The sequence below is a fragment of the Nicotiana sylvestris genome, chromosome 11 (genome assembly GCF_000393655.2).
Source record: "Nicotiana sylvestris chromosome 11, ASM39365v2, whole genome shotgun sequence".
Classification (NCBI taxonomy): domain Eukaryota; kingdom Viridiplantae; phylum Streptophyta; class Magnoliopsida; order Solanales; family Solanaceae; genus Nicotiana; species Nicotiana sylvestris.
Genome location: NC_091067.1, coordinates 150,282,735 through 150,303,880, shown reverse-complemented (window position 1 = coordinate 150,303,880; position 21,146 = coordinate 150,282,735). Strand labels below are relative to the sequence as shown.

Sequence of the window (21,146 nt, the reverse complement as noted above, 5' to 3'; positions counted from 1 at the left end):
TTAGAAGGTTTAAATATTAAGGTTATTTACATATAATTCAAATAACTTAGATATTTAACATGGTTAATGTCAAATATCAAAATGGAGTAAAAAAATTCACTAGCTAAAGAATTTTTTATATTTTTAGATAGCCAACTAAAATGAGTTTTGAATTAAGAATAATATTTTCAGTTACATCATTATTGAAAAATAATGTTTTAGAAACTGAAATTTTAAGAAAGAAATATTTTTTAAGAGATATCAACACATCAAATAAGAGTTCAAGTAGTAGTAAAGGAGTTGAGTTTTATCCAAAGAGTCATTCATTGTCTCAACATTTGATTATTTTGCCATAAATATGAGTTATTATTTTGCTTCCTGACTGTTTTTAGGATCCAATGACACCGGCAAGAATGATATCAAAAAAGAAAAATAGAAGAAATGGCTAATTTTTTTCATGTAGTTAATATCCAATGATTATCTATATTTACCGAGAAAGTGTAAATTTTAAGATTATTTACATACAACCCAAATAACTTAAATATTTAACATGATTAGTGTCCGCGCATCCGCGCGGGTACTAATACTAGTAAGTGAAAATAAGAAGGGTGTTGGGATATATTCGACCATTGCCTCACCAATATTTGAATTTATTTTCTATCTTGGAATTAATTAAATAATATATATATATTTGAATAATATTTGAATTTATTTTCTATCTTGGAATTAATTAAATAATATATATATATATATATATATATATATATATATATATATATATATATATTCTAAAGTCCCTATGATATTGATAAGGTTACTGACAAATGTGTCCAATTTTCTGAAGGACAGCTGCTAGCAATTTGTTCATATCCATAACGATTACAATAATAATATAAGTCATAGAAATTAAACACAAAAAGACAGAAATTTATATTAAATAAAAAAGAAAAAATATCATGCAAGTCGCCAAAGTGGCAGTAACTATCTTTGTCGGTGAAAATACGGAGGCATTTTTAATTTTTTCAATTAAAACCTATTAATTAATTAATTAAAACTTCAATTATTCAGCAACTATTTAAATAATTTCATCTGTTGGCTTTATCTTTTAGAAGGACACATTGAACTTAGGATACCCCTTAATGTCAGGCTAATCTTTGTATTAATGTACCCACACGTGCATTTCACTGAATTCTTTGAACTTTGGAATACTAAGTTTAATTTAAATTGATACTCAATTCTATGTCTGATGTTTTTGTTTTTTCCATTGGACATGAGCACAAGCTGCAGGTGTTTAGATTTCATTGTCTTTATGCTTACTCAAAGAATTCTAAATACATTTAACTTTTTTTTTAAAATGAATTGCTAAATAGCATCCAATGATGTGATCGAGTAGCAATGAAAAGCTAAAAATTGTGGGAAGTAGTTACGATTTAAATTTCAATTGAGACAAAAAATAATAAGTGATTTCTTTTCTCCGCATAACCTTGATGCCAAGAGTTATTCGGACATGTGGTTGTGGTCTTGTGGAAGGTAACGAATATCCTTTGAAATAGTTGAAATGTGTACAAGTTAATTCGGACATCACCATTATAAAAAAAGAATGAATTGCAAATAATTCTTTAAAAAGGGACATTATTTTTTTACAAACTTTTGTTGGAATGTATATTGATTAACCAAACGTTGGTGTAACTAAGAAATTCTATTTCACTAATGTTGGAGATATTTTTAAAAAATAAGAAAAGAACATGTATACTATTGATTTGTTTGTTAACATAGTCTCCAAAAGATTATGATCACCATATTGTTTATGACTTCTTGTAATATGGAAACAGCCTTTGTACCTGCACAAGGTAGAAATAAGAGCCCGTTTTGATTGGCTTAAAAAGAGTAGCGTTTCAGCAGAAATAGCTTTTAAGCCAAAAAGCAATAAGTTGAGGTTGCTTGGCTTATTGCTTTTGGCTTGTTTTAAACAATTTTAAACTTATTTTAAGTACTTTTTGATTTTGCCAAACACTAAAAAAAGCTAAAAATAGCTTAAAATCTGATTTAACCAGCTTAAAAGCCAATTCAAACGTCCTCTAAGACTAAATACTTATTATTCTCCCCAGACTCCACTTGATTGGATTACACTGCTAAATAGAAAAGCAATGGTAGTCAATATCTGCCAAAAGCTAGTTTTTTTTGTTCCTCTATATAAATAGTAACATCCTAGTCCTTTTTCTTAACAATGTTTCAGGCAGAAATAGTGAGAACTTCTAAGCTCTAGAAACCAAAATCATGAGCTTGTGGTGGAACTATACAGTGGCAAAGCCAAAAAATTCAATAAGGATGTTCAAATTTTGAACATCATTTGCCAGTGAACTATGCAAGGGTGTTCAAGGTTTATTTTTAATCGATAACAAGTAATATTTTACCTTATACGTGGTATAATTTTTCGGCGAAGGATGGTTAATTGACCACCCTTGGGTCAACATAGCTTCACCCCTGAAACTATAACCATGATTTTCATGCAACATATTCTCACGCAACCAAGTTGAATCGGCTATATGAATCTCACACCATTTAAGCTCATGCCAGACCAATATTATACCAAATATATTTTTAATTGACATATAAACCTCTGGCGGGACTAAAAATCTCCTAGAAACATATGAAATAAAATAAACTTACTCAAAAGGCTAAAAGATAATCATGAAAAATCGCATTTTCAAGTAGAAATAGTAAGACACCATAAACTAATGAAACTCAAAACATGAGCAAATATATGAATGCAGAAGTATACCATGTTCTTCACCTTCCAAAAGTCACTTCTATCTCTACTGAAAAATAAAGTCAACCTCGCATAATACTATCACCAAATCGCCAAGTTACAACATTTAGATTATTAACTAATGAAAACCAAAATTTATCACCGGCCCTTTGATACAGCATAATTCATATCCTCGGTTGAGGATGGGAAAAGCTCAACGTAACGACTTCCAAGAGTCATCCTATCCTTCGCCAGTGCAGCTTTGGCATCATCATTGCTTGCAAACTCTACGAAAGCTTCTCCAGTTGGCCTTCCATCTGGAAGAAATGTGACATGAATTGCATCCTCCGACAACTCAAAGTCTTTGAAGAAATCCATGATATCATCCTTCCCAGCAGAAAATGGCAAACCCCTCATCCGCAAAATACAAGTTTCTTCATTCATTTCCTTCCCATCCAGTGGTTTCTCCAGTACCCTGATATACAAGGTCATATCAAATATTTTTCGTGTTAGTAGTAGAGGTTATACAATCTCTCATTCACTTCAAATGGCACTACATCAGGAAAACCACTAAGACAACAAATTCAGAACAGGATGCAACCGCCAACCTGATAATATGCTTGAACATATAATGAATGTGTATCGAAGGTTAGGTACAATAAAGGCAAGCTCTAGCCTCTAGGAAAGTTGAAGGGTTGGCTGAGTCATTTCTAATCCCTATAATTGAGAACTTGTAAGCTTCGTGCCTCTAGAGTCAGTTATCATTCCTGACGCCTTTTTGTTTAAATAAATCAGTTATCGATTCTGATAATGTGAGCAACAAAAAAAAACACAGATAATGCCTCAAGGGAAAGGTGTCGGTAGGTTACATCTATAAGCAAAAACAATCATGGTATAATGATCTGTATTATTTTATACAACGTTTGATATGATGTATAAAGTCCTGCATTACCAGATTAATAACGTTAACCAAACGTCAGCTCCTTGGTTATCCTTTTTCCGAAAGTCAGTTCCTATGAAGCAAAGATATCATGTGCTATATCTTAAATACCTAAATCCTTGCTTAAAGGAAGATGAAGCATGCTATCCTCAACACAAGTCATGTCCAAACAGCATATCAAAGTTGTCAGTAATTTATCGAAGTCAGTAAAAATGCAAATAGATTCTGTTTTTTCTAAGTTCATATAGACACAATTTTGATAAAGCAGCTTGTGTTTCTATAGAAAAGTGACCTCTGAAGTCGTAGGACACATCACAAATAGAAATGTGTTCACTGTTGCAATGCAGTAGGTTAAGAGATATATTCACTCTAGGAAGATTATACAATCTCACTAGCATAATAGGCGATGGCTACCGTCTACCAAGTTTACCGAAACCCCTATTTGCATCAACCAGAGTTAAGAGATATCTTGCTCTTTGGCATGTTATTCACTTCTGGTGTTTTTCTCCCTTAAAAGTTACAATGCAAGATGTGATATTGTCAGGGAAAGCAAACTACTAACAAGATCATACAAGACGTGTATATGTGGACATGATAAAACAACAAATCAACATAGTTAATCCTCTTTCACAAGGGAAATTTATCAATAATAAACAAACTATCAACTATTTTAAGCATTGGAATAGAAGGTTTTGACCATGACCAAGATGATATACCACAACTCGAATATGTATCACTGAGACTAAAACAAAGCTTCAAAAATGGTCTGCATAAAGCATACATCACCAGCACACCCCGAAAGGGACGGCTTGAAGACAACCCCTCCACATATAATTTTGTAAATCTCTCATTTGTCCACCCAAAGATAGTTGAAACAAAAAATTAAAATAATTTAAAAATAAAAAGGAGAATAAATCGGCACCAAGACAAGAGAGAGATAACCTACTGGAAAGGGTCCTCTACCTCATGAAGTTAGGAGTTCGAGTAACCGATGGCAAGTCGGGAATAGCCACTATTGGCCCCTGTGACGGGTGGGGCGTTGTTCAACAACAATAACAGCAATAATGCCACCGTAAACTAGTTGAGGTCAGCTTTATGAATCTTCTATATCCACTATACTCCATTTGGACATGTTTCATTGCATTATTAACTAGCTAAATCTCTAAATCTAAGAACTATCCCTTAATCTTTAACGAAACTTAAGAGGCTCATGCCAAACAGCGGACATAATGTAACTGTGTGAATAACAACTAAAATAAATTGGCATTCGCCGTATTTTCAATGAATTCTCAAATTACTGAATTTTGTGTTTGCCATCTCATTGTGTTTGCTTTCCCCATTTCATCTAACGTGGAAAAATGACTTGCAAATATAGAGTAAATTTCTTTAGAATGGAGGAATGAACCCAAACATTAGTTGGTAAGATGGGAAACAGAATGTCAATTAAAAAAGAAGGGGGATTAGGCATGAGTACGTCAATTAGAAAAAGGAAGCCGCACTGGAGGTGAGGAATCTCTCTTATGCGATGAAAAATTACTGTCCAAAAGTCTTTGGAGTTTAGCAAAGGATAACAAAGACTACATAGAAATAATCATCGGCAAAAATGGCTAATGAAAAGATGGTGTTAAAAGCAATTATCCTTTGAAGCGGGAGTATAGTGACAAATAACAAGCTAGTGAGTACATTACTTTAAAACTTGCTTCAAAGTTGCCGATGAAAGGAGGGTTGAATATCATATCAATAATTAGCTCGACCATTCACCACTACAGAATCAATTCTTGAACTTATGAGGTTTAAGCATCAACCAGAATCCTCCATATCAACAGAATGTTGTAGTCACAAGTCAGGACCACTAATAGGACATCAAGTCTAGAACGCCATGCAAATACTAAGAATTGAATAAACTTATACAAGTTGTTGAAGATTATCACCGACAGGAGAGAGTTGCTGAAGAAATCACCTATTTCTTCGAACAATCACAAAAAGAAAAACAAATCAGCTATTTCTTCATAGAGAAATACGCAGAGAAGTATAGAAAAGTTTTTGTTCCTCTACTGAGTAAAATTGGTCAATTCATAATCAGAAGAGTTTCTCCTGTTTGGGATATGATTCCCATCAACAAGTAAATAAGTTTTGTGCAGCTACCACACAGTGTATTATGTAGAGCTTGTGGAAGGAGAGAATAGTAGATGTTCTAAAGGACAAACAGCCACGTTTGACTGTATAAAGTTTTCTTGTTTAACATTCTGGATTTTTGGTTTGATTATGGGAATATCAAAGGAATAGATATATACCTCCATCCCCTTTTATGTGATCCTCTTATCTCTTTAGTCTATGCCAAGAAGAATGATAACCTTCTATATTTACAAAAATTCAACTCTAAACTTCCCATTGAGTACCCAAAGGTGTGGTCTAGCGGTCAATGAAGTAGGAGGAGAATCGTGAGATCTCGGATTCAAAACCCAACGAAGACCAAAAACACTAGATAAATTCTTCCCATTATTCCAAGCCTTGGTGGACAGGGTTACACGGTACCTGTGTTGATGGAAGGTAGCAGGTACTCGGTCCAATAATTGAGGTGCACAAAAGCTGGACGGACACTACCATCATCCAAAAAAACTTCTAAAGTTCTCATTTTACCATTAACAAGATGATATATAGCAACAAAATTTTATATGGTATATATATGGTATTCTTTAATCCATAAATTGTGACTTCATTTTAAAGAAGTTTCACTGCTCGCTTTTCGCTTCAAGCCCTATGGAAATCACTTTTTTGCGCTTTCCGCTTTTAAAATCACTGGCTGAGAGAAAATAAGGCATATCGGTATAGTCTCCATAAAATGTTGCAGTAGGTCCACAATATTCAATGATGAGAAACAAAAGGCAGGCACCACCTACAAAAAGTTTTATCTCAGCATATAGTCCACAGATAACTGCAATCGGTTACTTGACTGTCCCAGTGTTGAGGATGCCATTGACCAGTTCCTTAAACTTATTTGCCTCATTTACTTAATCCTCAACTAAGACACAAACTTCCAAGATGTCTTCTCCAAATATATTTAGTATAACTATAAAAAAATTGAAATAAAGAAAAAAAAATTCAACATATAAGCTACATACATCGAACATACTTAATGTATCATTAGAATTTTGTGATCTTCCATATGCCAAGTCATTCATTTAAGTACATCATCAAGGGTAAGATGTGAATGTTACTTGAAAGAGTTTCTAATGATAGATTAATTGAAAGATGTCAAATCTTTTTTAACTTAACCAAAAAGAAAAACAGTGCCGTATAAAATGGATTACTGGATGCAAATGCATTTTTCAGGCATCCGCATGCATTTATCAATCCGTTTGTCCATTTTAAAAATAAAATTCCAAATAAAACAATTAAAACAATGGAACTTGGCACCATTTGATAAGGAAATATCAAACACCTAACTTCCTTGTAATGTTTCTGCTTTATAGTAAGTTAAAGAACTCTGGAAAACGTGTTCAATTTCACACCAAAAATGACTTTACACCAAAACTGGTCATACGAAAATTGCAAGAATTTTGAAGGAAGATCGTGTTCCTATTTAACGTTCACTTTCATTCAAACAAAGATGTACAAGAAAGTTTTCCTATTGGCTTACTTTACTGTAAGTTTTCAAGAAACATGCCCCTGATGTACTTCCTTGACATCTAACAAAGTTTAAATAAAAAACATGTCGACAAGTGTAAAAATGCAATTACCATTTCATCTCAACGGTAAAAAACATAATTGACACAGTGAGATATAAAGTAACAGGATGTGGAGTTTTGGTTCCCCACTGAAATGACCTACTCACAATATTACATCGTAGAATAACGGTTCTGATCTACTTGTAACTAACAAAATGGGGATAGAGAGAAAGAAAGAGAGCAAGGAAGAGGAATCTCGCTATCAAACCAACAATTTTAGGTAATAGACACGATATCACCAGATCAGACAGGAGAAAACATATTAAATACTGATTGAAAGTGAAAAAGAATTTAGTACCCACCTGCACCTTGAAAGTGCTTCCTCCAACTCCTCAGGTGATGAAGGGAAGAGCTCTATGTAGCGATTCCCTATTGTCATCCTATCCTTGGCCATGGCAGCTTTTGAATCATCTGCACTAGCAAATTCAACATATGCTTCACCGGTAGGTCTACCCTCAAAAGTAGCTGTTATATGGATTGATTTTTGCGCAAGTTCAAAATCATTAAAGAATTCAATAATATCTTCCTTGCTAGCTGAGAATGGCAATCCCCTCAACCATAATACACCAGTGTGTTCTGCTAAGTCTTTCCTTTCATCAGTAGATCTAGCCCTCGGAACTGAATCGCCACGAGAATCAAAAACTTCATTGGCTATAGCCTTATAGTATTCCTCCTTCTTGCTTCTGAAAACCTCAACATATCTCCTTCCAATATTCTGCCTGTTTCTCTGAAGAGCAAAATCAACTTGAAGAGGGTATCCCAGAACACAGAATGCTTCCCCTGTAAATCTGCCACCTTTGTGGACAAAAAGCACATCAATTACATCCAAACCATGCAAGAAATCAGCAATCTCAGTCTCTGAGCAATCAAAGGGGAGACCCCGGAGTCGAACAACAGGGAAAGGTGGAGGCTGGCCAGTGTAAGAGTATGGAGGGGGAGGTGGAGGAGGAGGAGGATTGTACAAATAACTTGAACCCGGAGGAGTAGCATAATATGAGGAACCTTGATCCATTATGCGTTGCCTTTTGAAGCCCATTTCACGGGCATCACCGCCGTCAACGTAGTTTCTTCATTAAATCAAAATGAAAGGAAACTTTTTTGTCAGTATCCAACTCAAAATCAATAAAACAGGTATTATCCTATCCCATTTGAAAAAAAGAAGATAGACTAATGAACGGAGCAGATAGATCAAAGAACAAAGTCAAACAAAATTTAGAAGATTATATTGCTTTGTCTTCACCTAAGAGATAGCAAAATCCAAGACCTTATCACCCATTATGATATTGTACATGCATCTAGTTACCACTCTATCTACTTATGCGTTGGACTCATATCTCGCAAAAATGCACACTTCCTATCACATCCAACAGCATATAAAAGTTTCTTTTTTCTTTTCCTGTAAGAGTGGGGGCGGGGGGATCTTGTAGAAATGCCTGCGCACAATAGACCCTTGCTAAGTTGTCCGGACTCTTCACTTTCAATGGTGTACCCGTGTCGACACGATATGGGTGTGGGTGTGGGATCCGTACCGGATTTGGTCAACCGATTTTGGGCACTTCGACCAAAATCGATGGAGAAATTCGGGACAGATACTACGATTTATGAAATCAAAATAAAAGCTAGGGTGAAATTGAAGAAAATGGAATACCTTGAATATAGAATTTTTTATGTTAGTACATTTCCTTTTATCTCCTTATTGGATTCTACTCTTGATCAATAATTTCTCCTTCTCAGAATACCTTCTTATAAGTTTACACATAATGTCTCATAAGTTAGACATATTTTTATAACACTATTTTTAGATATTTAAATTATTTTTAGTCGAATCTCCGTACCCGTATCCGTATCAGGATCCATATCCCCGAATCTTAAAATTTAGATAATAAAGGATCCGACCTCTAGATCTGCACCTGTATCGGACACCTGCACCCGAGTCCGAACAACTTAGGACCCTTGTGATCCGGCCTCATAGTGGGAGCTTAGTGCACCGGGCTTCCCTTTTTGTAACCTGGGGGATGTACGGTATAAACTACAGGTTTGACCGAGTTCACTAGGCTTTGGCTCATACCCTGCGTATATGTCAAAATCTACTAAATACCCAATAACTCTATCCCTCCTCCAATTCTTCATTCTTTGAGAAAAGAACCTACGGGAACGGCTGATTTGTGGATGAGTAATTAGCATAGTGACTCGCTTTCATCCTTCATAGATCACCGGAAACTCTTATTAGTAAGTGTTAATGTCCCAATAACCAATAAAAGGGCTAGTTCATTAGTTCACACTTATAACTAACTCCAATATTTTTCAGTAGCATCTCAAAGTTCATATCCCGGATCTGCCCTATGTAAAGCATCAATTTCACTTATTTGGTCAACTATATAAGTGTAAATTACAACAACAACAACAAAACAAGCAAATTTCTTGGTGGGTATCTCATAAAAACTCAAAATACAAGTGAAAACAATCAAAAATCATAATAAAAGACAATAATTAAGCATGATTTCCCTTCATTTGCATCAATGTATCAAGAATGAATCCTACCCTTTTGACCCACTAAGAGAAAACAATCAAAAAGCACAATAAAGACAAGCTACAAATAAATTCCAAGAAAATCATACCGACCCCAATAACAAAAAAAAAAGGGAATATTACAAAAAAAAAAAAAGGTGACATTTTCTAAGGAAATATAAATAAATATCAAATTTGGGATTAAAGAAGAACTTGGGTGCTTACCCTCTGTAATACATTTTGTTGGAGCTCCAGATCGATTTTTCTTTACGGGGTTTTTGGGGAAAAGTTTAGGGTTCTTCAATTGGAACTTCCTCTCGAGAGGCAACCAGAATGGCGTTTTTGTTTATGTGGTAAGCTGCAACGAGGTCAACGACGTCGTTTCAACTTTTTAAACCTTTTTTATATTTAGAGAAAGGGGAGGGGGTTAAGTGAAATGAAATTATTGAGAAAATAATAAACTGGTCCTCAATGTCTTGGGGTTAGTTTATTTCGGTCCTCGATCACATAGATAATCATTGATGTCTAGAAAATGGCAAAAAGGCCAAATATACTTCTTTACTTTCAGATATTGTTTACATTTAATCTCCATTATACCATCTGGCCGAATTCACCACTATCGTTATACTATCCAGTCAAACTAACAAACTTTCAAAATTATCCCTCAATCAGTCAGGTGACCCAGGATCTCTCAAATCATTTTAATTAAGTCCACTTATTCTTCTTCGTGATCCATTGTTTTCGAAATAATTGGCATTTACTTGCTTTCTTAATTGAAAAAAAATAAGAAAAAGAAATATTAAAATAATACAACGGTTAGTAAACAAAATATAGTAAATTGAAGAATCTAAATTAGGCAGCTTGTCTAAATTCCAAAAGTATTTACAACATCCCAACTTTAATAAATTCGTTGCACCAAAGGTGTGGAGACTTTGCAAGTATTAGGGATAAAAGTTGAAGTTCCTTGGAGATTTTATATTGCCGAATTCAACATTGCTTTAATTAAATGTCTACGCATTGTGTACTCTTAAGTTAGTCGATCGGACTATATACTAACCAGACAATAACAAAATATATTCGAATATACATGTACATACATAATGTATAAATAGACTCATTGAATTCTACAGTATGTATATGGTTGAAAAATAAATAAAATTTTAAACCAATTCCAAACCCATTATCACAAGACAAGAAGTGAGTGCATTGGTAATTAAAAATATCCATAAATAATTTATATAGTCTAGTACCTTTAACATTCACATCAATAGTAATTTCTAAGAATAGTGGAGCAAGAAGAACAAGTGATTTAAATAAAAAAAAATTGGGAGATTTTGAATTACTTAACAGATCAAGGGATGATTTTTAAAAGTTTGTTGATAGTAGGCATAACTTTTACCTGATAGTATTACGGTATGGATAAATTTGACCGAATAGTATAGCGGAAGTTAAATGTGGACAATATCCGAAAATAAAGGGATATATTTGGCCCTTTTCCCTTGAAAAAAAAGTAACATTTGCCCCTTAATCCGAAAATTAACGGATTTGTCAAGATCTACTTTTAGATGTAACATCACTAGCTCCACCATTTTCATTTTCATATTGGGATTTGGGAATTAAATCTTTGCCAATTTTGGACAAAGTAAAGTTAAAAGTTATTACACGAAAATTTAATTCTTCATGAAGGGAAATTAGTTGTCAAACACTCATTTATCTTGTAATTGTAGTCTATCATTGTTGGGTTGAAGTTAAATAGTGATAATCTTAGTGGTTTTGCGAAGTGGAGCACATATAAGTGAATTCTTTCTGCATATGTTCCATTGAGCCATTCTCAACCAATTAATCTCTCATCTCACGGAACGCTCATTAACTCTTGATTTCAAGACTTCTATGGTTGTTCGTTTTCGTTCTACCTCCACATGCTTGGTACTAGTATATGTATGGGCTAAAAATTTATCCTAGTTAGGTGTGGGTCATGTCGACATTAAAAAAAACGTTCGAAGGTTGCCACGCGTCATCGATATGTTTCCAACAAAGAACAAAAACGAAGTCGAAGTGACCTGACGAAGAACAAAGACGAGGTCGAGCTGACTCAGTAGAGGGACGAGGATGAACACTCGTTTTAGAAGGACAGTAACAGCTAGTTTTAGAGATAAGATATGTCACGCCCCGAACCTGGGCCTAGACATAACACGACACTCGGTGCCTGATTACATGTGACCGAGCGAACCAACTGGCTGGCTGAATCAACATGTGATATCATAACATACTGAATGCGGAAGATAACTAACACATGCTGATATACTAAAAGTCTAAATGATATAAATCAAAGTGCGGAAATACTATTACATTTCTGAAATATATTTGTAACCAACATAGCTTAATGTGAAAAGCCTGTGACTCTGTCTAACTGTTACTCTAGTCTATGAAGCCTCTATTGAAGTACTGAAAACACTGACTATCTGTAAATACTGAAAGGCTGTAAGGTAATGATAATGCCCCGAAAGAACTGAGGATCACCAAATAGCTGGTACGAGAATCCTAGCGCTCTGAATCATCAACCTGTAAATCATTACCTGCATTGTGAGATGCAGGCCCCAGGCAAAGGGACGTCAGTACATTTGAATTGCACCGGTATGTAAAGCAACTGAAAGAAAGAATTATAAATGCTGAAACTGAAACTGAAATGATAACTGATAACTGAACTGATAATTGGTAATTGAACTAATAACTGATAACTAAACTGATAACTGGTAATTGAACTGATAACTGATAATTGATAACTGGTAATTAAACTGATAACTGAACGGTAGCTAATAATTGAACTGAAAGGAAGTAAGGATATGAATATACCTCTTCTGAATGATGAACAACCTATTTATCTGAATATTAAACTGCGGCCTCAGGCCCAATATATATATATATATATATGTGTGCACAAATTGCGGCCTCGGGCCCAAGTATACGTATACATAACTGCGACCTCAGGTCCAAAATGTATAAAGCATAAACTGCGGCCTCAGGCCCAAAAATGCATAAAGCATAAACTGCGGTCTCAGGCCCAAATACAAGTGTTCAACATTCAAGGATTTAAAATCAGTAACTGAGAATCATACTACAATACATGATAGTGAAATACTGAATCACATTGAGTTACATGATACTGGAATACTGGATCATACTGGGTTACATAATACTGGAATACTGAATGGGACTAGACTGAGACATGTGTTCTTGAACTGATTATGAATACTGAAATTTTAACTATTTATGGCATACTGAGTAATCTATACTAAGACTCGGGGGCATCAAACCCAAGTCTATATTGAATACGCACTGAGCCCACAACGTTCAGAATGAAAGTCATGAACGAGTTATGAAGCTAGAGAATAGAAGTTTTACAACTATTCAAGGAACTGGGCTTAACTATATTTCTAAGGCAATTAGTAGCGTCATAAAAGAAACGTAGTGTAGGGAGAATCATTAACATTCCCAAACATATAGAGTTAGCCTCACATACCTTAATTTCGCCACTTATTGATACTACAATGATCCACAATACTAAGAACCTTCAATCTACAATAGCAACATCCAATGGAACCCAATATTAGTAATAAATTCCATAACTTAAGTCATTTAGGCATATTATCAAACACTTGGTAAGTATAAAGCTTCGTAATCCCTATTAATGGTGTTCCTACACCCAATAACCCATTCTCTTGCTCTTGGATAAATTCTAAAGTCTCAAATGGTTATAGTCAATATTATTCATTATCACCCATAAGGTAAACAACACCCTTAACCAATAGAGTTCCATTAAATAAACATCTTTCACTCTCTATAATAGTTGGGTAATTAAATTGGGAACTTATAATTTCTAATCGCCATACCAAGAGTTCCAATACTTATTCATACTCATATTCCCTTAATAAATTCATATATGTAAGTCTAAGGGTGTAGGATTACCTTTTTGGAAGAATCTTGCAAAACCCTCCTTTGAGTTCTTGAAGAAATCCCTTGAAGATCTAAGTATTTTATGTGTAGATTTCATCAATACTAGTGTATAAATGATGAAATTCACACCAAGATAATGGAGATTACTTACCTTGACGATGTGAGGGGTTGGAGGTCTTGAGAGGGTGGAGGAAAATCCTAAAATTCGTCCAAATAAAGTGGGGAAAATAACCCCTAAAGGCTTTATATCAAAATAGGGTCGGGTTGACAAAAAGCGCAGATTTTCACAGCCGCGGCACATGGGGCGATGTATGGGGCGGCATGCGAAAAATGTGTTTAAAAACGAAATTTGGAGGTGCTCTGTTAATTTACACAGCCGCGCTGCATGGGGCGACGCGGTAGTGTAAAATTCTGCGCTGTTTTGGTAATTTGATCATAACTTCTGGTAGGAGTGTCCAAATGATGAACGGTTTGAAGCGTTAGAAACTAGACTCAAAGATCTTTCATTTGATAGGTTGTGTATCACATAAAACATTATATAAATGTAAATATGCTCGTACAAAGTTTGGTCTTGTGCGTACTCATTTGGAATTTTAGTCTATCATGTAATTTTCCAACTTGGCTTAGACTTAGATCTCTCCTTGGACCCCAAATCACCTATGATATTCCTCGTACACTTATTATCACATCCAATTGATAATCATCATATTAATACTCATTTAATGCATCCACAACTGATTCAAATTTGCGGGGTGTTACAAGATATCAGAGAATATTTTAGGGGATATCCCATTCGTACTATTAGTATTTTTGTGCTTCATGTGTATTTATATATAGAAATATATGTAGTTATGGGGGGATTGAACACTCATTGTAAAAAATAACAGATTGACATTCTCTGAAGATTCTTGCTTTATTATATACATACAAAATACACTTTTTCTTCAGATCTGTATCAGGCTTTTCTTTCACGTTCCAAGGAGAATCTGAATATTCAAAGGCTCGTCAATCACTTATTATTATCAGGAGGAATACCAAAGAATCTCATCCTTTTTTTGGTTACCTCACTTGTATTTATTGACATAAATGCCATTATATATCAATTATTACTATTTAATGATATTTCCTTTGTTCTTGGATCATTGAATATTGTTTACTGTCGCTCATTTATTGTTATTTGAATGGTACTCGTGATATTTTGCTACAAAACCAGTTAAATAATTTTTTGGATATTAATATTGGCTAAGATTAACTCTCTTCTATTAGAAAATTTAATTATTTAAACCTAGATCTAAATTTTGGGTCAAACAATTTGCCGTCGTCTGTGGGGATTTTCTCAACCATTTTTTTGTTTCCACTAGATATACAACTTACGTGACTTGTTAATCTAATAAACCACAAGGTTTATGTATCCTCTGTGTGCGCACAAAAATTTCCATGGCAGGTAACCAAGGAAACTAGACGAGAGTAACACATAACGTTCCCCTTAACCTCATGAACGCCATCAACGAAGGCTATGACACATAGGGCGAAGAATTGATGCCCATTGCCTCCCCTAGGCGAGAAAGGTCGCATGCCTCTTTCTGCAGCACAACAAAACCAAATGGAACACGTTTACGGGAGAAAGGATGCCACCTGCTATGAAAAAGCTCCTCGAAGCATGACTAATTGATACTCTAGTCAGAATACTCAGTAAACAAGCTCCATGCACGACCACAGAAAGCACGAGAGTCAATGCAACAAAACGAGGGGACGAACAAGACGACTAACCAGACCCTCTAACTTCAGGTAAAAATCATAATGTTACTGACAATACAGGTGATAGCGTCCTCGCCACCGTGCTTAAAAGAATGGAAGAAATAGAGAATGAAAACAAGGCGCTCAGAGACCAAATGAAAGAGCACCAGGAACGAGTAGACAAAATACTTGGCGGCCCCAAATTGCTGCCATAAAGGGACGCCGATAGGTTCATAGAATAGTCGTACAGTGAGGAAGCAGCTCCACACGCCATACCAAAACCTTCAAGATGCCATCATATCTCAGAATATACGATGGGACGACCAACCCCAAAGATCATGTAATTCACTACGTTACCATTGTGATAGGCAACAACCTCACCAAAGAGTAGATGCCCTCCATCTTGCTAAAAAAAATTGGCGAAACTTTCGCTGGAGGGGCAGTGACATGGTACTCATAGTTACCGGTCCGTTCCATAGAAACATTCGAAGAGATGGACGATAAGTTCGTACGGCACACGTCGAGGCCAAAAAGTTAAAACAAGAGTAAAAAACATCTTCACTATCAAGCAATCCCTAGTATAGGGATTGAGGGACTTCCTCACCTGGTTCAACAGGGGTGAGGATGACCTTACCAAATATTTTTGAAGGAATGGCCGTCGCAGCCTTTCAGAATGGGTTGAGCAGAGAAGGCTCGAAGGTGACCAGAAAGCTACTGAGTCGGTTAATGAAGTATCCATCGACCGCTTGGGATGAAATCCATAACGCCTATTGTGCTGAGGTTAGAGCAGACGACAACGACCTCAATGGACCAAATCAATGGCTCACCTCGGTATAATCCGAGCCCGAGAAAGAACACAGATATAATATGAGGAGAGATCATCCAGTATCGCGTCCATGTAGGGAGCGATACCAGCCATATGTTAGGATATTTGTACCCACCTTTCGTTATGAAGACGTCCTATCTAGGACGAGATCAGGAACTCACAAGAACAACAGAGGTATGCCTCCCTTATTATCTGCTCACAATATTTGCGTATCACCTACAAAAATGATTTACGCTCTTGAGAGACTCGGAACAAAGCTTAAATGGCTGCCTAAGATGAGGTCGAACCCAAACATAAGGAAATCTGATGCCCTCTACAAGTTCTACCAAGAACGTGGACATAAAATAGAAGATTGTATTGCCCTGAGGCTAGAAGTCGCAAACTTACTAAAGTAAGGGCACTTCAAAGAACTGCTCAGCTCAACGACAAGGGCAGGAACACCCTGGCAAGGGTTCGAGAACGTCCAGGTCCGCTAAAGCCCCATTCACCGGCTCGAACAATTAATATGATTATTAGTGGCAGTGACAACGCCTCTATCAAAAACATCAAATTCACCACCACCCACAAGCTCAAAAGATCGATCACTCACGAACGGTATGATGAATTCGAAGAAAGTATCATTTTCAATGAATCAAATGTTGACGATTTGACTTTCCCTTATAATGATTCATTTGTCATTAATTTACGAATTTTAGATACTGATGTTAAGAGAATTATGGTAGATGACGGAAGTGGAGCGTGCATCATCTATCCCCGAGTCCTCGCACAGATGAGACTCGAGGAAAGGTTAGTGTCGCGTTGCATCACACTAACTGGTTTTAACAATGCAGTTGAACGGACTTCGAGAGAAATCACAATCTATGTTCTCGCTGGGTGGAGTAATTCTAGAGACGACATCCATATCATGGAACAGGACACCGTATATAACGCCATCATGGGGCGACCATGGATAAACCCCATGAGAGCCGTCCCTTCCAATTTATACCAAGTGATCAAATTTCCAACACCTTGGGGAATATTCAGCATACAAGGAGAATAACGTACATCTCGGGAATGCTACCGAATCGCCATGGACAACACGACAACTCAACAAAAGAAGGAAAAAGACAATAAAGCATAGCAATCAACAAGGTCGAGGTCACCACAAGGCAAAGCCAAGGAAACCATTATGGATCCATAGGCGGTCAAAGCCACTGAATCAACCATAAAGAACCTCGACCCCGTTTAACTAGATCATAACGACCCCAGCAAAAAGGCCTACATCGGTTGCAAACTCCCAAAACCAGGTAAATTTAGTCAATTCTTAATAACTAATGCAAATTTGTTTGCCTTTAGTCATGCAGACATGCCAGGTAACCCCAAAGAAATCTCTACAAACAAGCTGAATGTTGACCATTTCTACCCTCGATAAGGCATGTCCGACAAAAGTTCATCCCCGCCATCAATGAGGCCATCAACAAAGAAGTGGAGAGTTTTTGGCAAATAGATCCATCAGGGAGGCGAAGTACCCCCAACTAGATAGCCAATGTGTTGATGCTCAAAAAGAAAAACGGGAAATGGAGGATGTGTGTGGACTTCATAGACCTAAACAAAGCATGACCAAAGGATTCATTCACACTATCACTCATCGACCCAACAGCCGGGCACGAGCTGTTAAGTTTCCTGGACGCCTATTCAAGTTATAACAAATTACTCATGGAGGAAGCGGACCAAGAAAAAACCACATTCATCACCCATGGCAACATATTGTTATAGGGTCATGCCATTTGGGTTAAAGAACGAAGGGACCACCTATCAGAGGTTGGTCACAAAGATGTTCAAAGATCAACCTAGCAAAACCATGAAGGTATATATCAATGACATGCTGGTCAAGTCCGTGAAGGCAGAGGATCATATCGACCACCTAAATGAAGCTTTCGATATACTAAGAATGTACGGAATAAAATTAAACCCATAGAAATGCGTGTTTGGCATAGCCTCAGGAAATTTTTTAGGTTTCTTGGTATCAACGAGGATTGAGGTCAACCCAGATTAAATCAAGGCTATTGATGAGATACCAGAATAATTTACCACTAAAAAGCAAGTCCATAGACTAATAGGACGAATCGGTCATCTGATAGATGTCATAGGTGTTTCAGCGTACTCAAAAAGGATAATGGCCTCGAGTGGACGCCCGAGTGTGTACAAGCAATGCAAGAACTGAAGGCGTACTTGTCATTACCACCCCTACTCTCAAAACCTGAACATGGGGAATGTCTTCTCGTCTACCTCGCCGTCTCAGAAGTAGCAATAAGTGCGGTCTTAGTTTGAGAAAACAAAGGTACGCAATCTCCCATTTATTATATCAGTAAAACATTTTTCGATGCTAAAATATGGTACCCTCACCTTGAGAAACTAGCCTTGGCCCTAGTCGTAGCTTCACAAAAGCTTAGATCCTATTTCCAGTGCCACCCTATCTCGATCATCACCACTTTTCCTTTAAGAAGCATATTACACAAAGTCAAGCTGTCGGGGAGGCTGGCCAAATGGGCCATCAAGTTAAGCGAGCACAACATCACTTATTAACCTCGCACAACAATAAAGTCGTAAGTACTCGAAGATTTCGTCGCAGACTTTAATGCCAAATTAATGTCGGAGGCTGAAAAGGAAGCCACTCGGGATTCTCTTCAGACACAAGACCTTTGGGTCCTGCAGAGTAACATCGCATCCAATGCATGCGGGTCCAGGATGGGACTCGTACTCGAGGTTCCCACCGGGGAGATAATTTTTGAATCCATAAGATGCTCAGACATGACTAATAACAAGGCCGAGTATGAGGCTATAATTTCAAGATTAAGACTGACACTCAAGTACGGACCGAAGCGATTAAAGTTTCATTACAATTCTCATCTCGTAGTCAACCAGGTTACTAGGACTTTTCAAATCAAAGAGCAGAGGTTGCAAAATTATCAGACTGAGATCTGTAAATTGTTACCCAGTTTCGACGAGTGCCAGCTCGATCAAATTCAATAAAATCAGAAAGTCGAAGCAGACAGTCTCGCCAAGTTAGCCACCGCTACCAAAAGTGTAATCTCTGGGGATAAGAGTGTAGTGGTATTGGACAACACAACGGTAAAAATTTTAAATCTAACTTGGGAATGTCGCAATTGTATTATAAATTATTTGCAGGATGACACCCTTCCAAATAATAATAAGAAATCCAAAAAGCTGAGAATGCTAGCTGCCAGGTACAACCTCTTTCATAACGGTTTATACAAGAGAGCATACGATGGTCCCTGGGCAAAATGCTTAAGCCCTAACCAAACCCAACGCGTCCTCAAGGAAGTCCATGAAGGTTTTTGCGGCAGTCACTTTGGTGATCGATCACTCGTCAAATGCCTCATACAACCCGGGTATTATTGGCTCACCATGAAAAAAGATGCCCTAGGATTTGTGAAGAAATACGAGCGCTGTCAAAAATACACCCTGATATTTCATCAAGTAGGCGAGCACCTCCACTCCATCATTTTTCCGTGGTCTTTCATTAAATGGGGAATGGACATCGTGGGACCACCTCCACCAGGACGAGACAATATAAAATTCCTTTTAGTTTTAACTGACTATTTATCTAAGTGGGTGGAAGCAGGAGCATTCGTCCAAGTGCATGAGTAAGAGGTAACTACTTTCATATGGAAAAATAGCATTTGCCCATTCGGCTTACCCAAAGAGATAAGTTATGACAACGAGCCCCAACTCACGGGAATAAAACCCATCGAGTTCTTCGATAAATGGCATATTAAAAGGGCACTTTTAACTCCTTATCACCCAGCCAACAACAAAAAGTAGAATCCTCTAATAAGTCCATATTGAACATCATGAAAAAGAAACTCGAAGAGGCTAAGGGACTGTGGTTGGAAATACTTCCAGATGTATTATGGGCGCACAGAACCACCCCGAAGACGAGCATAGAAGAGACATCTTATTCTCTAGTCTATAGAAAAGAATTAGTTATACCAGTCGAGGTCGGAGAACCCATCCTGAGGTACTCCCATAAAAGCGGTACCGGTAATGACGAGAGTAGGAGGCAAGTTCTCGGCGAGGTCTATGGGTGAAGATATATGGCATATATAAGGATGGTCGCCCAGAAACAACAAGCAGAGCGTTACTACAACAAAAAGGCAAAGGTCTGACTGCTCTAGATCATGGACTACGTACTCAAAGCCAAAATCCAAGCAAACAAGGATCCACGAGAAGGAAAGTTGGGAAATGGACCATATAAAATCATAGCAAAATCAGACAAGGGTTCGTTCCAACTGGAAACCATGGAAGGGAAACCCCTGCCAAACAATTGGAATATCAACCACCTCAAGTACTTCAACTTCTAAAAAACAAAAAATGCCCTCTAAGTTATACTCTTTTTGTCCCTTACTTGAGTTTTGTCCCAATAGGATTTTATCAAGAAGGTTTTTAATGAGGCAACGAGTAGGACAGTTCAAGATGAAGTACATGAGAGGAGACATATTTTTCATTAGCCGTCTCCTCAAGATTCTCCAAGTCGAACAATAATGGGACTAGATATACTGGGACTGGAACGCCAGCCAACACCCAAAACTTGTAACTTTTTCCAAAAATTGCCCTAGGGCAAAATAATATAATCAAAACAACATCAAAATAACAGAAGTACACTTTTATTGAAACTGCTCCAATAAAAGGTTAACTTCGACCAAGCTCGAACAACACCTATCG

At 36.8% G+C, this 21,146-nt stretch overlaps 1 protein-coding gene across 1 annotated transcript; it reads right to left on the bottom strand.

The window, feature by feature from the left end:
* Positions 1 to 2,715: 2,715 nt before the first annotated feature.
* On the bottom strand, positions 2,716 to 10,281 carry LOC104237927 (uncharacterized). Its single transcript, XM_009792162.2, has 3 exons — positions 10,130 to 10,281; positions 7,699 to 8,463; positions 2,716 to 3,203 (listed from the first exon to the last, which is right to left on the bottom strand). Exons 1-3 carry the CDS (start codon positions 10,141 to 10,143, stop codon positions 2,888 to 2,890), a joined length of 1,095 nt encoding a protein of 364 aa, XP_009790464.1. The 5' UTR covers positions 10,144 to 10,281; the 3' UTR covers positions 2,716 to 2,887.
* Positions 10,282 to 21,146: the final 10,865 nt, after the last annotated feature.